We start from the raw sequence: 22,426 nt of genomic DNA on the forward strand, positions 1-22,426 counted from the left end.
TTATTTTAATACTATAGGAAGCAGTCACGGGTGTGACAGTTCTGTCCAAGGAAGGTGTAACTAACTATGTGTTAAACTTCATGAAGGCAAAGTTAATCATCAAATTAACTGGTGTTAGGGCTTGATAAATATTTATTGAATAAATGACTGAATGGTAGAATTAGATTTCTTAAATTGGAATTCCTGTCCTTCATTTTTGCATATCAGTTAAATAGTTACTAAATACTAAAAAGTATGTATTTATATTAGGAATTGTAAGAAAATACATTATGTCAATGTCCGTTACATTTCAAATGTTTCTTCAGCATCCTAGTTTTACGGCACCTTCATTTTTTTTTTTTTTCTTGTACTTTTAGTGCTTTTTCATTTTCACATTCTTCATCTCATTTTTTGCTTTTCTAGTCTCTCCTATTCCCATTTGCTTCTGTTTTGGTCTCCTTTGTGTATCACTGAATAAAAAAAATAAATGGGACCATTGGGTAGCAAAATAAACATTAAAGCCAGATTTTTAGGTTGTAATTTTGATTACGAATTACAATTTACTACTTGTTAGTGGGATTATTTGTTCTTTTCATATTTTTCTTGGTAAGTGGAATTGAGAATCTTACATGGCAATTACTGAAAACAAAGAAGAGGGTTTTTAAATTTGTTTTTTGACATAAATAATATTTTTTTAAAAAATAAGTTATTCCAAAACAAAACAATACAGGCCACAAAAGTGGCCTTGTTTTACATTTCTGTATATCTCTTTATTGGGAGACAGCTGGGTCTTCTCTCATTTGATCTGCTGTGATATGTTGCTTCAGCTGATATATGGAGAAAATCTGGCCTCACACACATAGAAAGTGGCAATAGGCAGAGGCAACAGCCTGAGCTAAAGTCATGAGGCAGGACATAGCGCAGAAGGTTTGGGAATTAATAAAAATATGGAATGCTTCACGAATATGGGTGTCATCCTTGCACAGGGGCCATGCTAATCTTCTCTGTATTGTTCCAGTTTTAGTGTATGTGCTGCCAAAGTGAGCACAAGAAGAGTTTTGAATACATAATCACCTATATTCACTGCATGATGGTATCCCCATTTTATTGATAAGACTTCATTTTTTAATTACATAAAATGACAAATAAGTAAAATTTAAGTCCTCTTTAACTACTGTCTCCAATTTCAGTTCTCTTTCCAGAAATAACCACTGTTCTTAGTTGGTATAAATTTTTTCAGATCTTTATGAATAATCATGCATTTGTGCAGTATGGAATTATGTATTTGTGTAAACATATTTATCTCTTTTTTTACAAATGATACACTGTTTATGGTTTTCTGTAGCTTCTTTTTTTCATTGATTGATATGTCTTAGAGAATTTTGTATGTTAAAATATAGAGCTACTTTATTACAAATTATTGTTAATTACACTACACTGTCTTCTAATAGATGTACAGTCATCTTTATAAAAGGTTCCATGTTTAGCCCTGGCCGGTTTGGCTTAGCGGTTAGAGCATCGGCCTGTGGTCCGGAGAGACCCAGGTTCGGTTCCCGCTAAGGGCACATACTTCGGTTGCAGTTTGTTCCCGGCCCTGGTTGGTTGTGCGGTGGCAGCCACTCGATGTGTCCCTTCACGTTGATGTTTCTCTCTCTGTGTCTCTTCCTCTCTCTCCCTCCCACTCTGTCTGTACAAAAAATGGAAAAATGTCCTCGGGTGAGGATAAAAAAAAAAAAAAAGGTTCCATGTTTAATTAATCATTCTCTGTATCTCTCAGAGCACTTCATACCTAGTTAGCATAATATGAATTAGTTGAATTACTGTCTCTTGAGTTTTTCCTTATTATCTCTTTCAGTCCTTCTAAATAAAACTAACTCTGGATTAAATTTTACTCAAATATATACTTTCTCTTTAAAACTGCTTTTTATTAATATATAGTATTCTGTTGCTTATTTATTTATTTTCCTTGGTTTAGCGACCTTGGTTGAGTTTTGGCCAAGAAAGCATTCAGAGCCAAGACTCAGACTGTAAGTTTATTTAGAAAAGTCACAGAGGTAGAAGAAGTGAGCCATAGACAAGTTACAGAGGCAAAAGAAGGGCCCTTGGAGCATAGGGGAGAGGGAGGCAAGGAAAACACACCTGGGGGAAAGGGGGAAGATGCAGGAATGTGTTTGAGTGTGTGTGTGTGTGTGTGTGTGTGTGTGTGTGAGAGAGAGAGAGAGAGAGAGAGAGAGAGAGAGAGAGAGAGACAGAGAGAGAATTTTTCAAGTATTCTGTTGCTTAATGCAAGAGTCACAAAGTCGCCCAGCCGGTGTGGCTCAGTGGATGGAGCATCATCCCATGGACTGGGAGGTCCTGTTTCAATTCCCGGTTGGGGCACATGCCTGGGTTGCAGGCTTAATCCCCAATGAGGGGTGTGTAGGAGGTGGCCGATCAATGTTTCTCTTTCACATTAATATTTCTATCTCTTTCTTCCTCTCTCTAAAAAAAAAAAAAAAAAAAAAATCTATATAAAAATATTTTTTAAAAAGAGTCACAAACTCAAATCCTAAAAGTGTCAGTTGGGTAGCATCATTGTCAAGTGAAGCAGGTTGGATTAGAGAAGAGAGCGAAGGTCTGGGATGAAACTGGAGTCAGCATATCCTGACGTGAGGGTGTAGCTAGTGTTCAACTCCAGCCAGTTGTTGGCCTCCAGAAATATAGGCCTAGAAATCTAACTTAACCACGTGATTAAGCACTCAAACTGCTTGGCTTTGAATGCTATCCCACCACTTAGTAGTTTTGTGAACTTGGACAGGTCACCCACTGTGACTCCGGTTCCTCAGATGTAAAATGTGCATAGTAATAGGGTCTATCACATAGGGTTTTTGTGGACATTAATAGGATTAAAAATATGAGGAACTTTAGAACACAGCTGGCACATAGTAAGTGCTCTGTATTACAGATTTTAACAATCTTGAGATGTAAATTAGCATTTAAATCAGGTTGCATCTTGTAATTATAATTGACAGTATTTCTCTGTTCTTGGTAATATATTAAAAATAGTGAATCTTATGATTGATGACTTTTTAAATTGTATGAAATACAGTGTTAGCTATCATTAGTTTATCAAGCTGATTTTGTTTTTTCAAGAAAAGTTGGAAATCTGGATTTTTATATGAAATCTTCAGATTTTGCTTAAAAAATTATTTTAAACACTGAATTACAGTGTTCCCCTACTTACCAAAAAAATCTTGCAGTCCCTGTAGTTTGCAGCAGGTACTCAGACTAACATTTCTCTGCATGGGGGGCAATGTAGGATAGTAGAAAAAGTGTGGGCTTTGGAATAATATATATGAAACTTGGTTAGAATCTGAACTGTGCCACCAAGCAGGCAGGGTGTTTGGGGTTTTATTGCTTATTTCTAAGTCTAGTTTCCTCTTCTGTAAAATTTATTTATTAATTTAGATGTTGGATCAGCTGCTAGAACTGAGGCCAAAAGATAGAGGTCTAACCAAGACAGAAGTTTGTCTTTTTCACTAAAGTATCAATTAGAAGACAGTCTTAGCCAGGGTAGTTCTGCTCCTCAGGGTGGTCCAGGAGCCTAGGTGCTTTTTATGTTGTTCTGCCATCCTTGGGATGCTGCCCTTACTTGAATTATTAAAGGTGCCTCATTCAGCCTTCCAAGCTTCAAGGTTCAAGTTCTAAGCTGAGGGAATGAGAACGAGGAATAAAGAACAAATAGCTTCACTCTGGCTGGGTGGCTCAGTTGGTTAGAGCATTGTCTCATGCACCAAAAGGTTGCAGGTTTTATTCCTCATCATGGCACATACATACTAGGTTGCTGGTAGATCCCTGGTTGGGGCATGGGAGGCTACCGATCCATGTTTCTCTCTCACATCGATGTTTCTCTCTCTCTCTCTCCTTCCCTTTCTCCCTCCCTCTTTCTATCTTTCCCCTCCTCTCTCTAAAACATATCCTCTGGTGAGGGTTAAAAAAAAAAAACCCGAATAACTTTCTTTTTAGAACATGACCTGGGGAAGGTACTGGCAACTCATTGGCCAGAATGTAGTCACTGCCTAGATGTAAGGAAGGCTTGGAAAGTAGTCTAGGTGGACAGCCATGTGCCCAGCTAAAACATAAATCACTAAAGTTAGAGAGATTAGATAAAGAGGCCCAATTATACTGCACTGAGTTGGTTTTTTAAGTAAGGAATAAATGGAATAATAATCTTTGAGATCTACAATTTCTGAATATAAGTCAAGCGTACTGTGTGTTGCAAAATTTTTGTTTGGTAAATATCAACTGAAAAATACAGACCTGTCTATATTTGGAATATATATAATATGTTTTTCTTTCATTTGGTTTCAGTTGTCTGTAAAGAGTAGCAACATAGCACTTTATTATGGAGAGATCACTTATTCAGAAACTTCAGCCATCTGGAATATTATCAGGAGGTAATAAGGCTTTCACATAGCAAAGCAGAAGTTGCAAAGTCCATGTACTCGATCTTGATTTCAAACTGAGTAATTTTTGGTTGTAGACATGTTACTGTCTTGCTTAATGATCAAATTTTTCTTAGCAAATCAAAATCTACAAAATTTAAATGGCCTGTCAGAAACATAAATGATGGAAATGACAACCAAAGCCTAATAGAAGAATGATACAAAAAAAGTCTTAAGAAGCTTGTAGTAATAGTGTATGTTAATATTCGAGTATTATAGGTACCAGATACTATGCAAAGACTTCTATATTAATTCATTTAACACCTAAGATATCCCTGTGTATAATTTTGGAGAGGATTTAGGTTTAAATCTAAGAAAGCTTATAAAATTATGTTCTTTGTTCAAGGAGACAGTGAAGCTTGTGATTAGTTTTAGATTACTATCAGAAATCACTAAAATGAAAAGACATTTTGGTGCCTGACAGAAGGTTATCTGAAATAGCTTAATCATGATTCTGAATAAATAAGTTGTTATATTCACTTTTGACTCTCATTGGTTTACATTATGGTTGATTGATTTGAGTTTGTCTTAAGTCACTAGAGAGAAAGTTCCTATTAAAATCCCCAATTAGGAAGAATATGTACTTGTTATTAAAATCCAAGTTTAATAGATAAAATGCATTTTTAGCTTTTTAAAAATAGTCTTGATACATACCCAAACTCAGGAATTTTTTTTTTTTTTTATCCTCACCCGAGGACATTTTCCCATTTTTTTGTTCAGGTAGAGTGGGAGGGAGAGAGAGGAACAGGAGAGAGAGAGAAACATCGATGTGAAAGGAACACATCGAGTGGCTGCCACCCGCACGACCGACCAGGGCTGGGGACAAACTGCAACCGAGGTACGTGCCCTTAGCGGGAACCGAACCCAGGCCTCTCAGGACCGCAGGTCGACACTCTAACCGCTGAGCCAAACCGGCCAGGGCCCAAACTCAGGAATTAATGGATTTTATTTCTATAAGTATAAATGGTATATTTTAAATGATGATTAATTTTAGTATTTTTAAGATACATTTTGTAATTATCTAAAAAAAAACTTGTAATCTGCTTATTAATCAGATACTTTGAAGCAGATACAATGACTCATTTAGAAATATTTTTTTAGCTAAGTTTATATTTTCTTGTTTTTTTCCCCACATTATTTTAGATCAATCATCATTCCCAGAAATAACAGGCATCTAAATTATTATAAAAGGAAATTCTCATATTTTAGAAAGTCTCCTTTGGTATGTTGTTTTAATAGAACAAGTATATATATGTATATGTGTAAAGTAAAAACTGTTGTTTTGGTTCATAGGTGTATACACATTAAAAACTCAGTTTTTATATTTTGAATATGAAATGCCATTTTCTACACTAAAATATGTGTAAATAAATATAAAGTAAGAAATCATTTTCTGTATCTGGAATTCCTTCCTCGTATGATACTCCTTTAATTTTTTAAAATGTATTAAAAAAATTTTTTTTATCCTCACCAGAGGACATTTTTCCATTTTTGTTCAGACAGAGTGGGAGGGGAAAAGAGGGGGGGAGGGAGAGAGAGAGAGGGCTGGGGACAAATTGCAACTGAGTTACATGCCCTTGACCGGAATCGAACCCGCAACTCATCAGTCCAGGGGCTGACGCTCTAACCACTGAGCAAAACTCTCCAATTTTTATTTTTTTGTTAATCCTCACTCAAGGATATTTTTTCCATTGATTTTTTTTTTTTTTTTTTTTTTTTAATCCTCATCCGAGGACATTTTCCCATTTTTTGTACAGACATAGTGGGAGGGAGAGAGAGGAAGAGAGAGAGGGGGAAACATCGATGCGAAAGGGACACATCGAGTGGCTGCCACCCGCACGACCAACCAGGGCCAGGGACAAACTGCAACCGAGGTACATGCCCTTAGCGGGAACCGAACCCGGGTCTCTCCGGACCGCAGGCGGATGCTCTAACCGCTGAGCCAAACCGGCCAGGGCTTTTCCATTGATTTTTAAAGAGAGTGGAGAGGAGTGGAGGAGAGAGAGAGGAAAAAAAACCATCGATGTGAGAGAGACATATGGATTGGTTGCCTCCCACACTTGCCTGGATTGGCGGCTGGGATTGAACCTGCAACCTAGGTACGTGCCCTTGACCCAGAGACCCTTCTGTGCGTGGGGTGATCCACACCGGCCAAGGCTCATCCTTTGTTTTTAGAGAGAGAGAGAGAGAGAGAGAGTGTGTGTGTTGGCTGTTAGGGGTTTTTTTTTCTTACAATTTTTTTTTCATCCTTTAATTTTTGACTCAAGTGGCATTCTTACTATTTCAATATTAAACAGTATCTTAGTCTTCTATAACAAAAATACCACAGGCTGGGTGACTTAAACAACAACTTACTTTTCACAGTTCTGGAGGCTGGGAACTCCAAGATCAGGGCACAGGCAGATTCGGTGTTAGCTGAGGACTTACTTCCTGGTTCATACACAGCTATTTTCTCCCTGTGTCCTCACATGGGAAAGGGTTAAAGGAGGTCTCTAGGGCCTCTTTATAAGGGTGCTAATCCTGTTCATGAGGGCTCTACCTTCCAGAGGCCTCACCTCCTACTACTCTCACATTTGGGGTTAGGATTTCAAAATGTGCATTTAGGGGAGGGGGATAGAAACATTCAGTCAATAGCAGTTTTGCTTTCATATAAAATTGACTGCTTTTTCTCTTGTGTCACTGCTTTACTCAACAGTACCTAATTACCTTTAACTTGTTATTATACTTTATTTACACAACTGTTTCCCTGTGCAAGCTTCTGTGGCTAGAGATCATATCTTTATTTTGGTTAGCACACAACAATGTGTTTATTGAGTAATGACTGTAATCTAATCTTTAAAATTTGTGCTTTATGCTGTAAGGAACAGGGAGCCAATTGAGGGTATTTTTCTTATGGTAGTTTATTTTTATCTATTAAGAGCTGATTTCGTGCTCTTTTGATCAGTAGAGTGAAAATAGCATCTTTGAAAGATGAATTTAGTCAGTCATAAAATATCCTGGAAATTCCAATGTAAAACAAACCATTTCACTTTGCTCCATTATTACTCTTTTCTGTTTATAAAGATGATCTCTGTTTATTATCAAAACTCAAACATCAGAACTAAATGTAGAAAATGAATATTTCTAGCAACCCACTAAAAGACAGTATGATGCATAGTCTTCATTTTTTCAATATATATTCAAATGATTTATTATTAATGTAGTTTTAAACCAAAATGACTTCATGTTAAGCATACATGTTGTTGTTTTTTCCAGTTAATATTTCCTGAACATCTTTTCTTGTTAGTATATGTGGATCTGCTTCATTGTCTTTGGTCAACTGCATAGTGTACAGGGTGGAGCAAAAATAGGTTTATAGTTGTAAGTATACAAAACAGTTTATTCTAGTATTATTTATTAATTATTATATTGTTTTCCAGACAAACAACTATAAGTCTACTTTTACCCCACCCTGTATGTGTATCATGTGGTTAGTTCACTGTTCTCTGACTGATGGATTAACCTTAAGATTTCTTTTCTTTTTTTCTTTTTAAATGAACACTGGAAATTTATTGCTCACAGTTCTGGAGGCTAGAAACCTGAGAGCAGGGTGCTAGCATAGTCATGTTAGGACCCTCTTCCATGTAGCAGACTTAATATATCCTTACAGGGGGGAGGTAAACTTGCTTTTTAGCTGTTAAAAATATTGCTACAGCCCTGGCCGGTTTGGCTCAGTGGTTGGAGCATCGGCCTGCGGACCAGAGAGTCCCGGGTTCAGTTCCTGCTAGGGGCACATACCAAAAAAAAAGTAAAAAAAAATATATGTATATATTGCTACAAAGAACATTCTTATATATAACATTGTATAGTTATGGGCGTTATTTTTGTTTTTTCAATCCTCACCCAAGGATATGATTAGAGAAAGTGGGGGGGGGGGGTGAAAACAAGCATCCATGTGAGAGAAAAACGTCAATCGGTTGCCTCCCATACATGCCCCAACCAGGAATCGAACCCGCAACCTAGGTGTGTGCCCTAACTGAGAATGGAACCTAAAGCCTTTTTTTGGTGTCTGGGCCAATGCTCCAAGCAACTGAGCCACCTGGCCAGGTGCTGTGGGCATATTTTTAAAGGATAAATTCCTAGAATAGGAGTGCCTGGCTGAAAGGTTATGAACATTTTAAGTTGTAACAGTTTTTGCCAAATTGCCACTTTTTAAAGTTACCTTCCTTCTGAGAGAATATAAGCAAGTTTACTAATTTATATCTTTGTCTATCCTGGATGGTTCTATTTTAAAAATTTTACTGAAGCATGTAGGAAAGTACACATGTCATATGTAAACCTCAACCTGAACACACCCAGATAGCCAGCACCCAGATCGAGGAACAGAAGAACATTGCTAGCACCTCTGAAGTCCCCTTTGTGCTTCATTCAGTCCCTGCCCACCCCCATGGGTAATCACTGTCCTGACTTCTAATGGCATAGATTAGTTTTGCCTGTTTTTAATTTCATAAAATGAAGCCATTTGGTATGTGCTACTATTATTTTAATTTTAAATTTGTGAGTCTGTTAAATAAAAATAGCCTCATCGTTATTTTATTTATCTTCATAATAACTGAGATTATTATCTTTCTGTATATCTCAAAGCTTTAAAAAAAACTAACAATGCTGAAATAGCATGTTAGGACACAAAATAAATGACTAAAAATAAAAACAAAGCAAGCCCTGTGATCATCTCCCTCCAGTATTTCTAAAGCTAAGTATCTCCACCACCATCAAATAGCCTTCACATTTCCACATTCAACAAATAATGATTGAGCCCTGGCCCATTTTGCTCAGTGGTTAGAACATTGGCCTGTGGACAGAAGAGTCACGTGTTCAATTCTCTGTCAAGGGCACGTACCTGGGTTGCAGGTCCAATCCCGGCCCTAATCAGAATCATGCAGGAGGCAACCATCAATGTGTCTCTCTCACATCAATATTTCTCTATCTCCCTCCCTCCCTTCCACTCTATCTAAAAAAAAAAAAAAAATCAATGGAAAAATACCTTTAGGTGAGGATTAAAAATAAAATAATAATAATAATGATTGAGGAGGTTCCCGACATGGAAGCTCATGTTATGTCTCTCTACACATCAACCAAAGATGGAGCGGAGAGTGGAGTTCAAGGTCTGCATGGTGCTAGGACTAAGTACTACAATGGAGATGGAAATCCCAGATCTAGAGCCAGTCTGTGATTGAGGTCTGGGATTAGGAAAAAGCCTACAAAAGATTTCCTAGTCATAATATCAGCTATAAACTACCTAGAAAAATATTTAAAGATGTATAACACCCAAGTAAAGGATATTACAGTCATGCTTATCAGGAAAACTATTTTTGCCTGAGGAATTTTTTAAGTTGAGTAGCAAGATTCATGTTTTCAAAAGATAATTATGTAGTTTTTTTAATGCTTAAAAAAATTATAGTAGGAAAAGTGTAAACCAGTTATTTAATAAAGAGAAGGTTATAGTATTTTCATTTTGGAAAGTCAGTATAATTATTATGAAAGTGAATACAGTTTAACGTAGGAATAATTTCTCAATGTGAGCAGTTAGAATAAAAAAGTGAAACCAGGCTTGGTTATCATACAGTATGTGCAGTATGAAGAAATGCAAATCAGCATAATAAAGACTTAGAAATCCTGTAGTGCAGAAACCTATTTAATTTTGTATAACCTTGTTTCCCACTGGTTTGGTGATCATAGAACTCTATTAATATCTTCTGGAACACTAGAAGTCCACAGAACATAATTTGGAAAACACTACGTAACTCAGATACACAGGGTACAAAAGTTTGAGTGATATGCCAAAAAACATTTTTTTTTTATCCTCACCAGAGGACATTTTTTGGCCTTTATTATCAGATAGAACGAGAGGGAGAGAGGGGGGAAGAAAGAAAGAGAAACATCCATGTGAGAGAGACACATCGACTGGTTGCCACTCACGCAACCCCAACCAGGGCCGGGGACAAACTGCATCTGAGGTACGTGCCCTTAGCGGGAACAGAACCTGACACTTTCTGGTCCACGGACCAACGCTCTAATTGCTGAGCCAAACTATCCAGGGCTCAAAATATTTTTAATAGAATCTTTATTTTTTGGTACGTGCCCCTAGCGGGAACTGAACCCAGGACTCACTGGTCCGCAGGCCGATGCTCCAACCACTGAGCCAAACTGGCCAGGGCTTATAGAATCTTTGTAAGAACTGTCATTAAAAAAGAATAATAACGTAATAAAATAGTAATCAATTGTTAGCTCTATAAAGTACCTGAATATGGTGGTTTTTAAAAACCGCCCTTTATTAGATGTTTTCCAAATATTTTCATCCACTCTGTGGCTTATCTTTTCAATTCCTTAACAGTATTTTTTGAAGAGCCCAAGTGATAAAAGTCCAATTTATTATGTTTTTCTTTTATGGATTGTGCTCTTAATATAGAAAATTTTTGCCTAATTAAAGGTCACAAAGATTTTCTCCTGTGCTTTCTTTTAGAAGTTTTATAGTTTTAAGTTCCAAATTCTTTTTTAATGTAAGTTTACATATACAGTTTGGTACTTTTGCTTCAATAGGCTCACAATTTACATACAGTTTTATAACTTGCTTTTTTTCCTATTATTTATTAAGTCGTGGTATTTTCATATCAGTACAGTTAATTTTTTATATAGCTACATAGTATTCCACCAAAGAATGTGCCACAATTTAGTTTTTCTTCACTTTCTGACAGATAAGTTGTTTCCAGTTGTTTCCTGTTCAAGGTTTATTTTAAAATTCAGTTTTCATTTTAATTTCTGTATACTTATTAAAAGCTTTTATAATAGAAATTTTTCATCCTTGTAGATTGTGAGGTACACTCAAAACTAAATATAGTTCTGACTTTTCTTGTTTAAGTATAAGGTGAAATTATGATACAAACAATTATTGTTTTAAACATTTTTTAAATAACTTCCCATCTTCTACCATAACAGTCGTAATAGGCATGTTTGTTTATTTTATTTATTTTTTAATTTTTTTTACCTTTATTGATTTTAGAGAGAGAGGAAGCGAGAGGGAGAGAGAGATAGAAACATCAATTGGCTGCTTCCTGCATGCCCCCCACTGGGGATTTGGCCCACAACCTGGACATGTGCCCTGACCGGGAATAGAACCAGCAACCTCTTGGTGCATGAGTCAACGCTCAACCACAGAGCCACACTGGCCAGGCGTAATGGGCATGTTTAAAAAACTCTGGTTCTAATGATTTCTCTTAAATCCTCAAATTTATGTGACTTATTTTATTTGACTTCTCTTCCACTACTTTTATTTTTCAGCTCTCTGAAAAATGTTTGATCTCTGTAATGAGTTTATAATATTACCTAATTATTTAGGTTTATGAAAGACCATTTCCATTACACCCCATTTGTTGACTTTTTTTTTTTTTTTTAATCAAAATTAGATAGTATAAATTTGGGGAAAACTTCAAGTGCCTTTTTTGTACTTTCTCTTCTGTTAATGCTGTTTCATTTTTTTCATGACAGATTCAAAAGCTTTGTGACAGAGTAGCTTCATCTACTTTACTGGATGATCGAAGAAATGCCGTGCGTGCTCTCAAATCATTATCTAAGGTTTGTAACATTTTGTTAGTTATTAAGTTTTTAAGTTGGATATTAGTTTCTTTAACATTTTTATTTTGTGCAGAAATATCGCTTGGAAGTTGGTATTCAAGCTATGGAACATCTTATCCATGTTTTACAAACAGATCGGTAAGTCTAATTTTTCTTGAAATTTTAATTAATTGTTTTAGAGTCTCTATTGAAGAAATGACGTACATATTAATGCTATTAAGTTTTTACTTTCATTTGTCATTTCAATAAATATTTATGGTTCAAACCACAGTGCTAAGCATTAGGACAAACAGTCTAAACCCTTAGGGGTTGAAAACTTTCCATTATATAAAAATGGAATGGCCCTGGCCAGTTTGGCTCAGAGGTTGGAGCGTCAGCCTGCAGTACAGAGAGACCCGGGTTTGGTTTCCGCTAAGGGCACGTACCTCAGTTGCAGTTTGTCCCCGGCCCTGGTTGGTCGTGCGGGTGGCGGCCACTCGATGTGTCCCTTTCACATCGATGTTTCTCTCTCTCTCTCTTCCTCTCTTTCCCGCTCTATCTGAACAAAAAATGGAAAAATGTCCTCGGGTGAGGATAAAAAAAAAAAAAATGGAATGAAGTAACTGCTAATTAAAGTAACTGCTATTCTATAATATCTTGGGTTTGAATGGGCAAATGGATGTTTTGATATTCACGTAAATATACTATAATGTACTGTTCTATAATATATACATATTATGGTATATCAGTTATCCAGACTTGTTCTTTTTGGAGAAATAAACTGTACTAATAGAGTGATGTGTTAAATCTGAACATGTCTTAAGAGAAAGATCACTCAGCCCATTTTTAGCTCTTTCAATTTTTCTTTAAGAGATTATATTTGCATCTTTGGTTTTAATTAATAACTGTGTATGGATACCTTTCAAATCTTACCTCTAGTTAAAATTATCTCATAAGCTTTAGCTGCTCAGTGGACATTTTGACCACATCAAGATCTCTCACTAATATCTCAAACTCAAAATGTTCAAAAGTTAATTTATCTCTAGTTGCCCTTCTCATAATTGCCGTCCCTCCACTCCCTGTATCCCCTTCAACTGCCTTTTGACCCAAGTTTATCCCAGTTGATTGCACCTTCCATTCAAGGAAGTAATGAGGATTTCTGCTGAACTCATCCATCTTCTTAACCCATTATGCCCATCAGGATCAAAAAACATCTAGAATCTATGAATTTTTCTTAATTTCCTTTGTTGGTCTTAGATTTGGCTCTTAATATCAATCACTTAAATCATTTTCATAGCCTCTGCATTAGTTATCTTTTGCTGCATAGCAAATTACCTTAAAACTCAGTGGCTCAAAATAATAAATATTTCAGTTTCTCTAGATTAGGAATTCTGAAGTGGTTTAGCTAGGTGATTCTGACTCAGGGTCTCCTAAGAGGTTTCAGTAAAAATGTCAGCTAGGAATGCAGTCATCTAAAGTCTTGTCTGGGACTGGAAGATCTGATTCCAAGATGGCTCATTCACATTGCTATTGGCAGGAGGCCTCAGTGTCTTACCATGTTACTCTTTCTATAGGACTATGTGCTCATCCTTGTGATACAGCAGTTGGCTTCTCTAAGAGCAAGCAATCCTAGGGAGAGAACCAAAGGAAAGCCACAGTGCCTTTTAGGAGTTAGTCTCAGAAGTCACATACCATCAGTCCCACCATATTGTATTTGTTAGAAGCAAGTTAATAAGTACAGCTTGCACTTAGGAGGAGAATTAGGTTCCATCTTTTGAAGGGAAGCATATCAAAGAGTTTTGGGAAATAATTTAAAATGACCGCCGCCTTCAAACTGTATTCTTTTCTTCTGATCTCTTTGACCTTTCATTCATTCTGGATATTGCAAGAATTATCTGTCTGAAATGTTAATCTTCTATCACTCACCTGTTTGCATTTCACCAGCTCAGTGCAATGTGGAGTCCAAGTTCCCCAAACAAAGCAAAGCATATAAGCTTTTTAAAGATTTTAGTACTGCCTGTTTTCTTCTAAGAGTTATTTATCTTTATTTCCTTATATTTAGTTCTTATATTCACTTTGAGTTAATTTTTACATATGGTATGAAGTAGGAGTCCAACTTCATTTTTTGGCATGTAGATATGTAATGTCCCAACACTATTTGTTGAAGACATTGTTCCGCATTGAATGGTCTTTACATTTTTGCCAAAGATCAATTGAAATAAAAGTTAGACCTTGTTTTTAGATTGTTTAGTCTACTGATACACGTCTGTCCTTAAGCCACTGCCACATAGTGTTGATTATTGTAATTTTGTAGTAAGTTTTGAAATTGGGAAATGTGAGTTCTTCAACTTTGTTTTTCTTTTACAAATTGTTTTGTCTGTTCTGGATTCCTTGCATTCCCATACACATTTTATATCAGCTTGTCAATTCCTGCACAAATGATAGCTGGGATTTCTATAAGGATGTGTGAATCTGTAAATCAAGTTGGGGTGTTTTACCATCTTAACAATATTACATCTTCCTATCCATGAACACAGAATGTCTTTTTACTTACTTGAGTTTTGGGTTATTTATATTGAACATGTAACCTTCAACTTTGCTGAATTTATGTACTAGGTCAAGTAGTTTTTTAGTGGATTCTGTAGGATTTTCTGTATACTAGAATGTCATCTGTGAATAGGTATAGTTTTACTTCTTTCCAGTCTTGATGCCTTTTATTCCCTTTTCTTGCCTGATTGTTCTAACTAGAACCTACAGTTCAATGTTGGGTAGAGGTGGTTAAAGGGGACATTGCTATCTTTTTCCTGATCTCAGGGGTAAAACATTCAGTTTTTCACCATTACATTTTTATAGATTCCTTTTATCATTTCAAGGAAGTTCTCTTTTATTTCTAGTTTCTGAAAAGGTTTTTAAAAGATATCCCTCAAAATTTCTCAAAAACAAAATGATAAATAATAATTGTATTTAAACCCGCTTCATTTGAGATTTAGATCTTCTCATTGTGATCCCCTTTGTCCCTTATCTTTGCTTTCATCTTTCACTCCTAATCACTTCTTCATACTTGCTCAATCTTTCTGTTATCTCATTCTTGCTTTTCACTCTAAATGCCATCATCATCCTGCTTTCAAAATTTGTGTTTATCAGTGACTACAAAATATTATGATTCCTGATATTATAAATAGTACATGTTTACCATAAGATTTATCTTTAGAGGAAAAAAACTAAATAAACTCTAGTAGTCCAACTATAGAAAACACTTATGTTTATATAAACAATATGTATATGTCTGTCACAAAGTACATATATAAACTCACACACACCCATAACATTTCCTGAGTTGAACTAATTTTACTGGTTTTAAAGTTGGATTTATTTTATAAATTTATAAGATTTTAAAAAATATATAAAGACATAAATTATATTTTTTTCTAGATGGGATCATTCTGTATATTCATTTTTATATTCAGTCTTTTCCTACTGGCTTCTATATGTATGGATTTATCATATTATTTTTGTTGTTGTTGTTGTTACTGGACTTTTCGCTTGCCACTATTACAAATAAACCTTTATGTACTCTTTATAGTTGTACTGATATTTTCTTAGGATAAATTTTTAGAAATGGAATTAATATTTTATACAGTCTTGCTAAATAATTGTCTAAAAATGGTCATTACAGTTCACACTCTAACTAGCAGTGTATAAATGTAATAATTTTTTTTTCCAGTTCGGATTCTGAAATAATAGGTTATGCTTTGGATACATTATTTAATATAATATCTAATGATGAAGAAGAAGAAGTAGGTAAGTTTCTTTTACTGTGTTTTCTGTATATAAAGTTAACTGGATTGTACCAATTTTGCTGGTTTTTAAAGTTGAGTTTATTTACAAATGTATTGATGTGTGTTTTTCTTTTTTTTTTCAATGAATAAGGAAAGACATATGCTTAGTTTCAGAAAAGTATCTTTAAAATGATTGCCTTGTATGTAATTTGCAGATGGAATTAGATTCTTCTCTTTTAAAATATATTTATTCCCCTGTTTGTATTTGGTTTTAGTTAAGCAGTATTAATATTAGTAATCTCTGGATTAAATAACCATTTTTGACTATTGATTAAAAATCAAACTATTTTATTTCTATGTGATCTGGTGAATAGTATGAAGGGTTTTTTCATAATACATACTTAAACTTATTTATTTATTTGTTAATCCTTACCTGAGGATATTTTTTTCATTATTTTTTAGAGAGAATGGAAGGGAGGGAGAGAGAGGGAGAGAGAAACATCGACGTGGAGAGAGACATCTACTGGTTGTCTCTTACACTTTCCCCCACTGGGGCAGGGGATCAAACCTGCAACCCAGGTACATGCCCTTGACTGGGAATCGAACCCAAGACCTTCAGTTCATGGGCCCATGCTCTAACCACTGAGCACACTGGCCAGGACAATACTTAAACTTTTAACATAGTACTCATGTTAATTTATAAAGAGCAACAATTTGTAAAATTAAAGTCTTTTACATTGAATCTGTTTGGTGTGACATGATATATAAATCAGCTTGAAATTCACACATTTCTTTTGTATATCCTTTCCATGTTTGTTTCAAGTTATTTGCATACTTAAAATAAGATAGTGTGTCATTTACTTAATTTATTTATTGTGATCATGTGAACTCTTAACTGAAGTCTGTATACATTTTGTTCATATATTGTAAAAAATGTATGCATTGAATAACATTATACACTGCTGTTGAAGAGTGCGTTCTTATTAGGGTGGCTCTTGCAGTAGGACATAGTGGGTTTTTCATTATTCTAGATAATCAGAAGGATAGACATATGCATGCATTTTATAAGTCTAAATTACATTGAAATAATAGGATCTTTCAAAATTCTGAGTAAATAAATCATAAAAAATGTAGATGATATTGAGTTTGCAATAATTTTTAAAATAAAAGAGCAGAAATATATCTAGATATTAATTTCACAGAATATCAATAATGGGAACATTTGAAATTGGGTTGTGTTGAGTAGTCACAATTTCTTAGACTTAAATAACCTTTTTCTTAAATTTTTATTTCTCTGTGCTATCTAGCTACAACTAACTTTTTAAAAAAATATTTTTTGTTGATTTTAGAGAGAGCGGAAGTGAGAGGGAAAGAGAGATAGAAACATCAATGAGAGAGAACATTGATTGGCTGCCTTTGGCATGCCCCCCACTGGGGATTGGGCCCACAACCCGGGCATATGCCCTGACCAAGAATCAAACCGGCGACCTCTTGGTGCATGGGTCCACAATCTATGAACCACACCGACTAGGCTGGGCTGTTTATTTTTAATTCAATGTCCAAAAATGATACTTTGGCTAAAATTAAATAAATGATTCTATACTAGAGTCACTTTTTTTTTAAGGAATATTAAAATGGGAACTTAAACTTTCACCAAAAGGTAATTTTTACCAGCCCTGGTTGGCTTGCTTAGTTGTTTAGAGCTTTGTCCCAGTAAGCCAAGGTTGCAGGTTTGATATCCGGTCAGGACACTTGCAAGAATCAACCAATGAATGCCTGAATGGGTGGAACGATGGATTAATGTCTCAGTCTTTCTCCTTCACTCCCTCCTTCTTCCTCTTTCATCCTTCCTGTCCCTCCTTCTCTCCCTCCCTCCCTCCCTCCGTCTCTGTCTCTGTAAAAAAAAAATCAATAAATGAAGTTGGAAAAAAAAAAGGTAATTTTTACCTGACATAATGAACTTCATTTTAGAGTTCTTTACCTTGGAGATATTTTATAACCCTTTAATTGAAAAATCTGTCTCATCATCTTGAATTTATAGCATATGCTATATCTCTTTTGCTATTTGAGTAAAATGAATAGGAGTCTCTTCTGTCAAGAGATTATATTGCTTATTTGACATTTTTAAGCTCTTATTTTACTGTGAATTCTGCTTATATAAGAAACTATTTTTTATCACCCATATTTATGTATTCATTTATTTATTTATGTCTACCTTTTCAGATGATGTTGAAGGTAAAAGATTGCATTTACATATGCATGATGCTTTTAGGCATAATTTGTGGTAATATAAAAGGACACTGTCAAGTGATGTTTCTTCTGGCTGGTAACTTGAGATTTGTTTCACTATATAAGAATTTTTTAATTAAAGAGCAGTATCTGATCATCTTATATTGCAATTTTTTATTTTTATGACTGCTAAATCTATTTGTTGGCTAGAATACAGAAAATAGTCTAGTGCATCTTTTTACAAAATTAAAGCTATTTAACTGGTAGAACAATCTATTTGAATTATTTTTGTGTACTTCCTGGAAAAAATTTGAGGCAATTTATTTAAAAATAAAAATAATATTTGAATATGTATACATCTATATGTATACATATGAATTTTATTCATAGTAAGAACTGGAAAGTGTTCCAGTTCAGAGAATACTTAAATGTTGATATTGTCCCTTTAAAATAATGCATGCACAATAATGTCTGGTTACTGACATTTTTTATATTAATTCATAGAACTCACCAATATTGTCTTTTTATCTGGTGGTCTGTTTCAAGTTCATTTACTTTTAACATTGATATTTAACTCATAATTAAAGTTACCAAGTTTTATTTTATTTTACTAATTTTTCTGAGATCCTAACCTTTTTTAAAATAAGGAAGGGAATATCCTTATTTAAAGGAGGTTTAAAATGATGCACAACAAAGTTGCCTATATCTAACAAACAGCTAACCAAGAAACTAACTTATTAAGGTGTACAGCATTATCTTTTGTGTCATTTGAACCCCTTGTTTGAAAGCAGAAAATACTAGAGCATTATGCCTTGATTTGTGACAATAAGCTGTTCCCAGTTGGATGGCACAGTTCTGTAGTTGTTTCTATTATTGTTTCATCGTAGTTGCATGTAACATTAAAATTTACAGTGCTTTTATGTCCATTATCTTATTTGATTCTCATAGCAGTCTTGAGGTAGGAGCTATTTCCCTGTTTTCTAAAAATGGAAGCCCAGAAGCCGTGTAACTTATATAGTATCATCTAGTAAGTAGGATAACATTCTCTCTCTTTTCTTTTTTGTATTTTATAGATTTCTGATTTAATAAATTGTGGCCATTTTTCTAACTAGATTCTTTATTAAATCTTATAATTCACATAACTAGTTTATAGAGGATGCATACAAACGTTAAAAAATATATAGGTGTACTTGTTTAACCAATTGACCACAGTGTAAAAGAAAATAGTTGATATTCCTTCACTCTGAGTTAGGACTACCTTTGTTAGAATATCTCTTTTTATAAAATAGCTTTGTCCTCCATAATATGGGCTCTCAACTTGATATGGGGTGGAATTTCAAAGAGAATGTTTTTGAATGTTATTTATACCTCTGGAAAAAATACAACTGTAATTTTGTTTGAAAAATAAATGCATATTTATACATATTTAGTTAAAAGCCAGTCATATAAATAGGTCTGAAATGTTTTCAGGGGTATATAAGGACTTTTTAAAAAGCAGTCTTTAATTCTGTGCATCTGTGTCAGGTTCATTTTCACTATAGTAACAAAAGACCATTTAGTTCTTAGTTTATCTTTTCATTTATCTTACAATAAAAAGTCATTTGCTTTTACAGGTTATAAGTATAGCATATAAAATACAGGATGTAAGAATAAATTTAGGAGGGAGAGATAAACCACAGAACTTATATGCATGTATGCATGAACAATGGACATGGACAACAAAGCTGTGGACAGGGCAGGAAGGGAGGGGGAGGGGGGGATCAGTGGGGGGAAAAGGAGAAACATCTGTAACAAAAATAAATTAACTAATAAAAAAAAGGAAAAAAAACAAAACAATCAAAATTAAAAAAAAAAAAGAAATTTAGCTCTAGGAGTTTTAAAGTAAGTATATTAAATGAGAGGATGGTTTCCTTGTCTCCTATCATTGGTTACTTGTAAAATAGATATAATTTCTCATGGGTCTAGTTTTGTTTTACAACTTTTAGATATAATTAATGTAGTCATTTGTAGTAGTTTTAGCTTAATTTCTGTTACACAAAATAACTTTGTCTATTAATTTTTTTAAATATTTTCTTATTGATTTTAGAGAGAGAGAAAGGGAGAGGGAGAGAGAGATAGAAGCATCTATGAGAGAGAACATCGATCGACCACCTCTTGCATGCCCCCCACTGGGGATCGAGCCCACAACCTGGGCATGTGCTCTGACTGAGAACTGAACCAGCGCGACCTATTGGTGCATGGGTCGACGCTCAACCACTGAGCCACACTGGCCAGGCTGTCTATTACTTTAATTGCTTAGCTAATTTTTGTGGGACTCTACATTAAAGATCAGAAGTGCTATCTTATACTCAAAGGAAGTAGAGTTCATCTCACTAAGAGCTTTTTTAAATTGACAGTATTGAACCAGAAGGAACCGTAGATCTTGGAACAGGATCATACTTTACTAGTTCATTTCCAAACATAGGTCTTAATTATATACTGTTAAGCTATAGTATTTTATAGAGTAAAACTACAGAATAAATCGGAATGTTAACTCTTCTTGCTAAATCATTAGCTTGTGCTCAATGCAAACATGAATTAAACGTTTTGGGGGGTTAAACCTGCATTCCTTAAAGTGTAGCACATGTCCCAGAACACTTTGTATTAAAAGGGGTCTATAGTAAATAAACAAAACATACTATGTATATTGCCCTCTGAAGCATCACAGAACTTACATAAATATAGTAAGTGCTGAGAATCCTGAAGTAAAGAAAGCTATTCATCTTTGTTTAATCCAAATTCATGTGTGTGCACAGGCACTTGCTTTCCTCGGTTATGTATTTGCATGCCATACTATCCTGCATTTTGAAATACTAAACAGGGTTTAAACCCCCAGCTTAGTTGTTTGCATTTATCCACATAAATGTTTCAGCATTTAAAAAAAAACATTTCATGGGAAGAATTCATCAAATCTGTATGTGCAAGTTTTAAAATTTCCCCAAAATATTAATGACTTTTACTTTGAGCTTTTCTCTAGAGGTCACAATCTTTTGGCCCACTGACATTATCTGTCTTATAAACAGAATTGTTTGGCCTACTATATTCATATCCTCAAATAAAAATCATTATATAATAAATTATATTTCAGAAGCATTATATTATTAGTTATATACTCAAGTGTTGTCTCATGCAACAGATATCTAAAGGAAGATAGCTCCACAAAGCATCTACAATTAAATCATCACATTGCTGTGATTTTAATGTCTAGAGGGAGGTCATTCTAAGGGGGACATAGATTTCTCATGTATTTGGAGAGCTGTTCACTTGTTATGTGTTCCCTATAGGCCACTTTTTTTGGACAGTTTTTATTTCTTTATCGATTTTAAAGAGGAAGTGAGAGGGAAAGACAGATAGAAACATCGATGAGAGAGAATATCGATTGGCTGCCTCCTGCATGCCTCCCACTGATCATCAGGCCCACAGCCTGGGCATGTATCCTGACTGGGAATTGAACCAGCAACCTCTTGGTGCATGGGTCTACGCTCCATCACTGAGCCACACCTGCTGGACTGTACAATTTTTTATCTATAGAATTTGGCTAGTTATTTGTTCCTGGTACCATCTCACACATACCCATGGTTTGTTAGGATTCTGGGTAACTTAAAACAGGATAGACTCAGTAGCCCACTGAATCTTGTGATATTTTTTTGGCTACATGACATTTACCATACCATGAGAATTGGGGCTCCTATTTATAGCTGATTCCAAAGAGGGTGATTTTCAAAAGATTTTATCAGCTCCTAAATTTCCATATATTTTCCAATTTCTTTGTAATCTCCCATTCCATCATCACATCAACTTTTTTTAATCCTCACTCAAGGATATATTGTTGTTGTTTTTTTTTTTCAGTCTTTTTAAAAACATTTTTTCTTTATTGATATTAGAGAGAGAGAGGAAGGGAGAGGGAGAGAGAGATAGAAACATCGATTAGAAAGAATATTGATTGGCTGCCTCCTGCATGCCCCTCACTGGGGATTAGGCCCACAACCTGGGCACGTGCCCTGACTGGGAATGGAACCAGCGACCTCTTGGTACATGGGTCAAAGCTCAGCCATGGAGCCACACCAGCCGGGCTTCCAGTCATTTTCAGAGAGAGTGGAAGGGAGGGAGAGTGGAGGGAGAGACAGAGAGAGAAGCATCAATGTGAGAGAAATACATTGACTGGTTGCCCCCCGCACACGCCCTGGCTGGAGCCAAGGATTGAACCTGCCCTTGACTGGATATTGAACCCAAGAACCTTTGGTGTGTGGGCTGATGCTCTAAACTCTGAGCCACACCAGCCAGGGCATCACATCAACTTTTAAATAAAAATGAAATGTGTAGTCC

The 22,426-nt window shown here is 35.1% G+C and overlaps 1 protein-coding gene and 1 non-coding gene across 7 annotated transcripts in view; one reads left to right on the forward strand and one right to left on the reverse strand.

Annotated features, from left to right (window-relative positions):
- Nucleotides 1-22,426, forward strand: part of USO1 (USO1 vesicle transport factor) — a 79,880-nt gene that overhangs the window by 8,763 nt on the left and 48,691 nt on the right. For 3 of the 6 annotated variants that reach the window (XM_036261100.1, XM_036261089.1, XM_036261135.1), the window contains exons 2-4: nucleotides 11,988-12,074; nucleotides 12,148-12,212; nucleotides 15,778-15,854. In XM_036261100.1, coding sequence (XP_036116993.1) covers nucleotides 11,988-12,074; nucleotides 12,148-12,212; nucleotides 15,778-15,854 — 229 coding nt within the window. Of the gene's footprint in view, nucleotides 1-4,329; nucleotides 4,416-11,987; nucleotides 12,075-12,147; nucleotides 12,213-15,777; nucleotides 15,855-22,426 lie in introns of those variants that run through there. The other 3 variants (XM_036261117.1, XM_036261127.1, XM_036261108.1) reach the window with 3 other exon arrangements.
- LOC118621169 lies at nucleotides 921-1,027 on the reverse strand. Its single transcript, XR_004957643.1, has one exon. It is a non-coding gene; the product is annotated as a U6 spliceosomal RNA (small nuclear RNA).

The sequence above is a fragment of the Molossus molossus genome, unplaced genomic scaffold (genome assembly GCF_014108415.1).
Source record: "Molossus molossus isolate mMolMol1 unplaced genomic scaffold, mMolMol1.p scaffold_m16_p_1, whole genome shotgun sequence".
Classification (NCBI taxonomy): domain Eukaryota; kingdom Metazoa; phylum Chordata; class Mammalia; order Chiroptera; family Molossidae; genus Molossus; species Molossus molossus.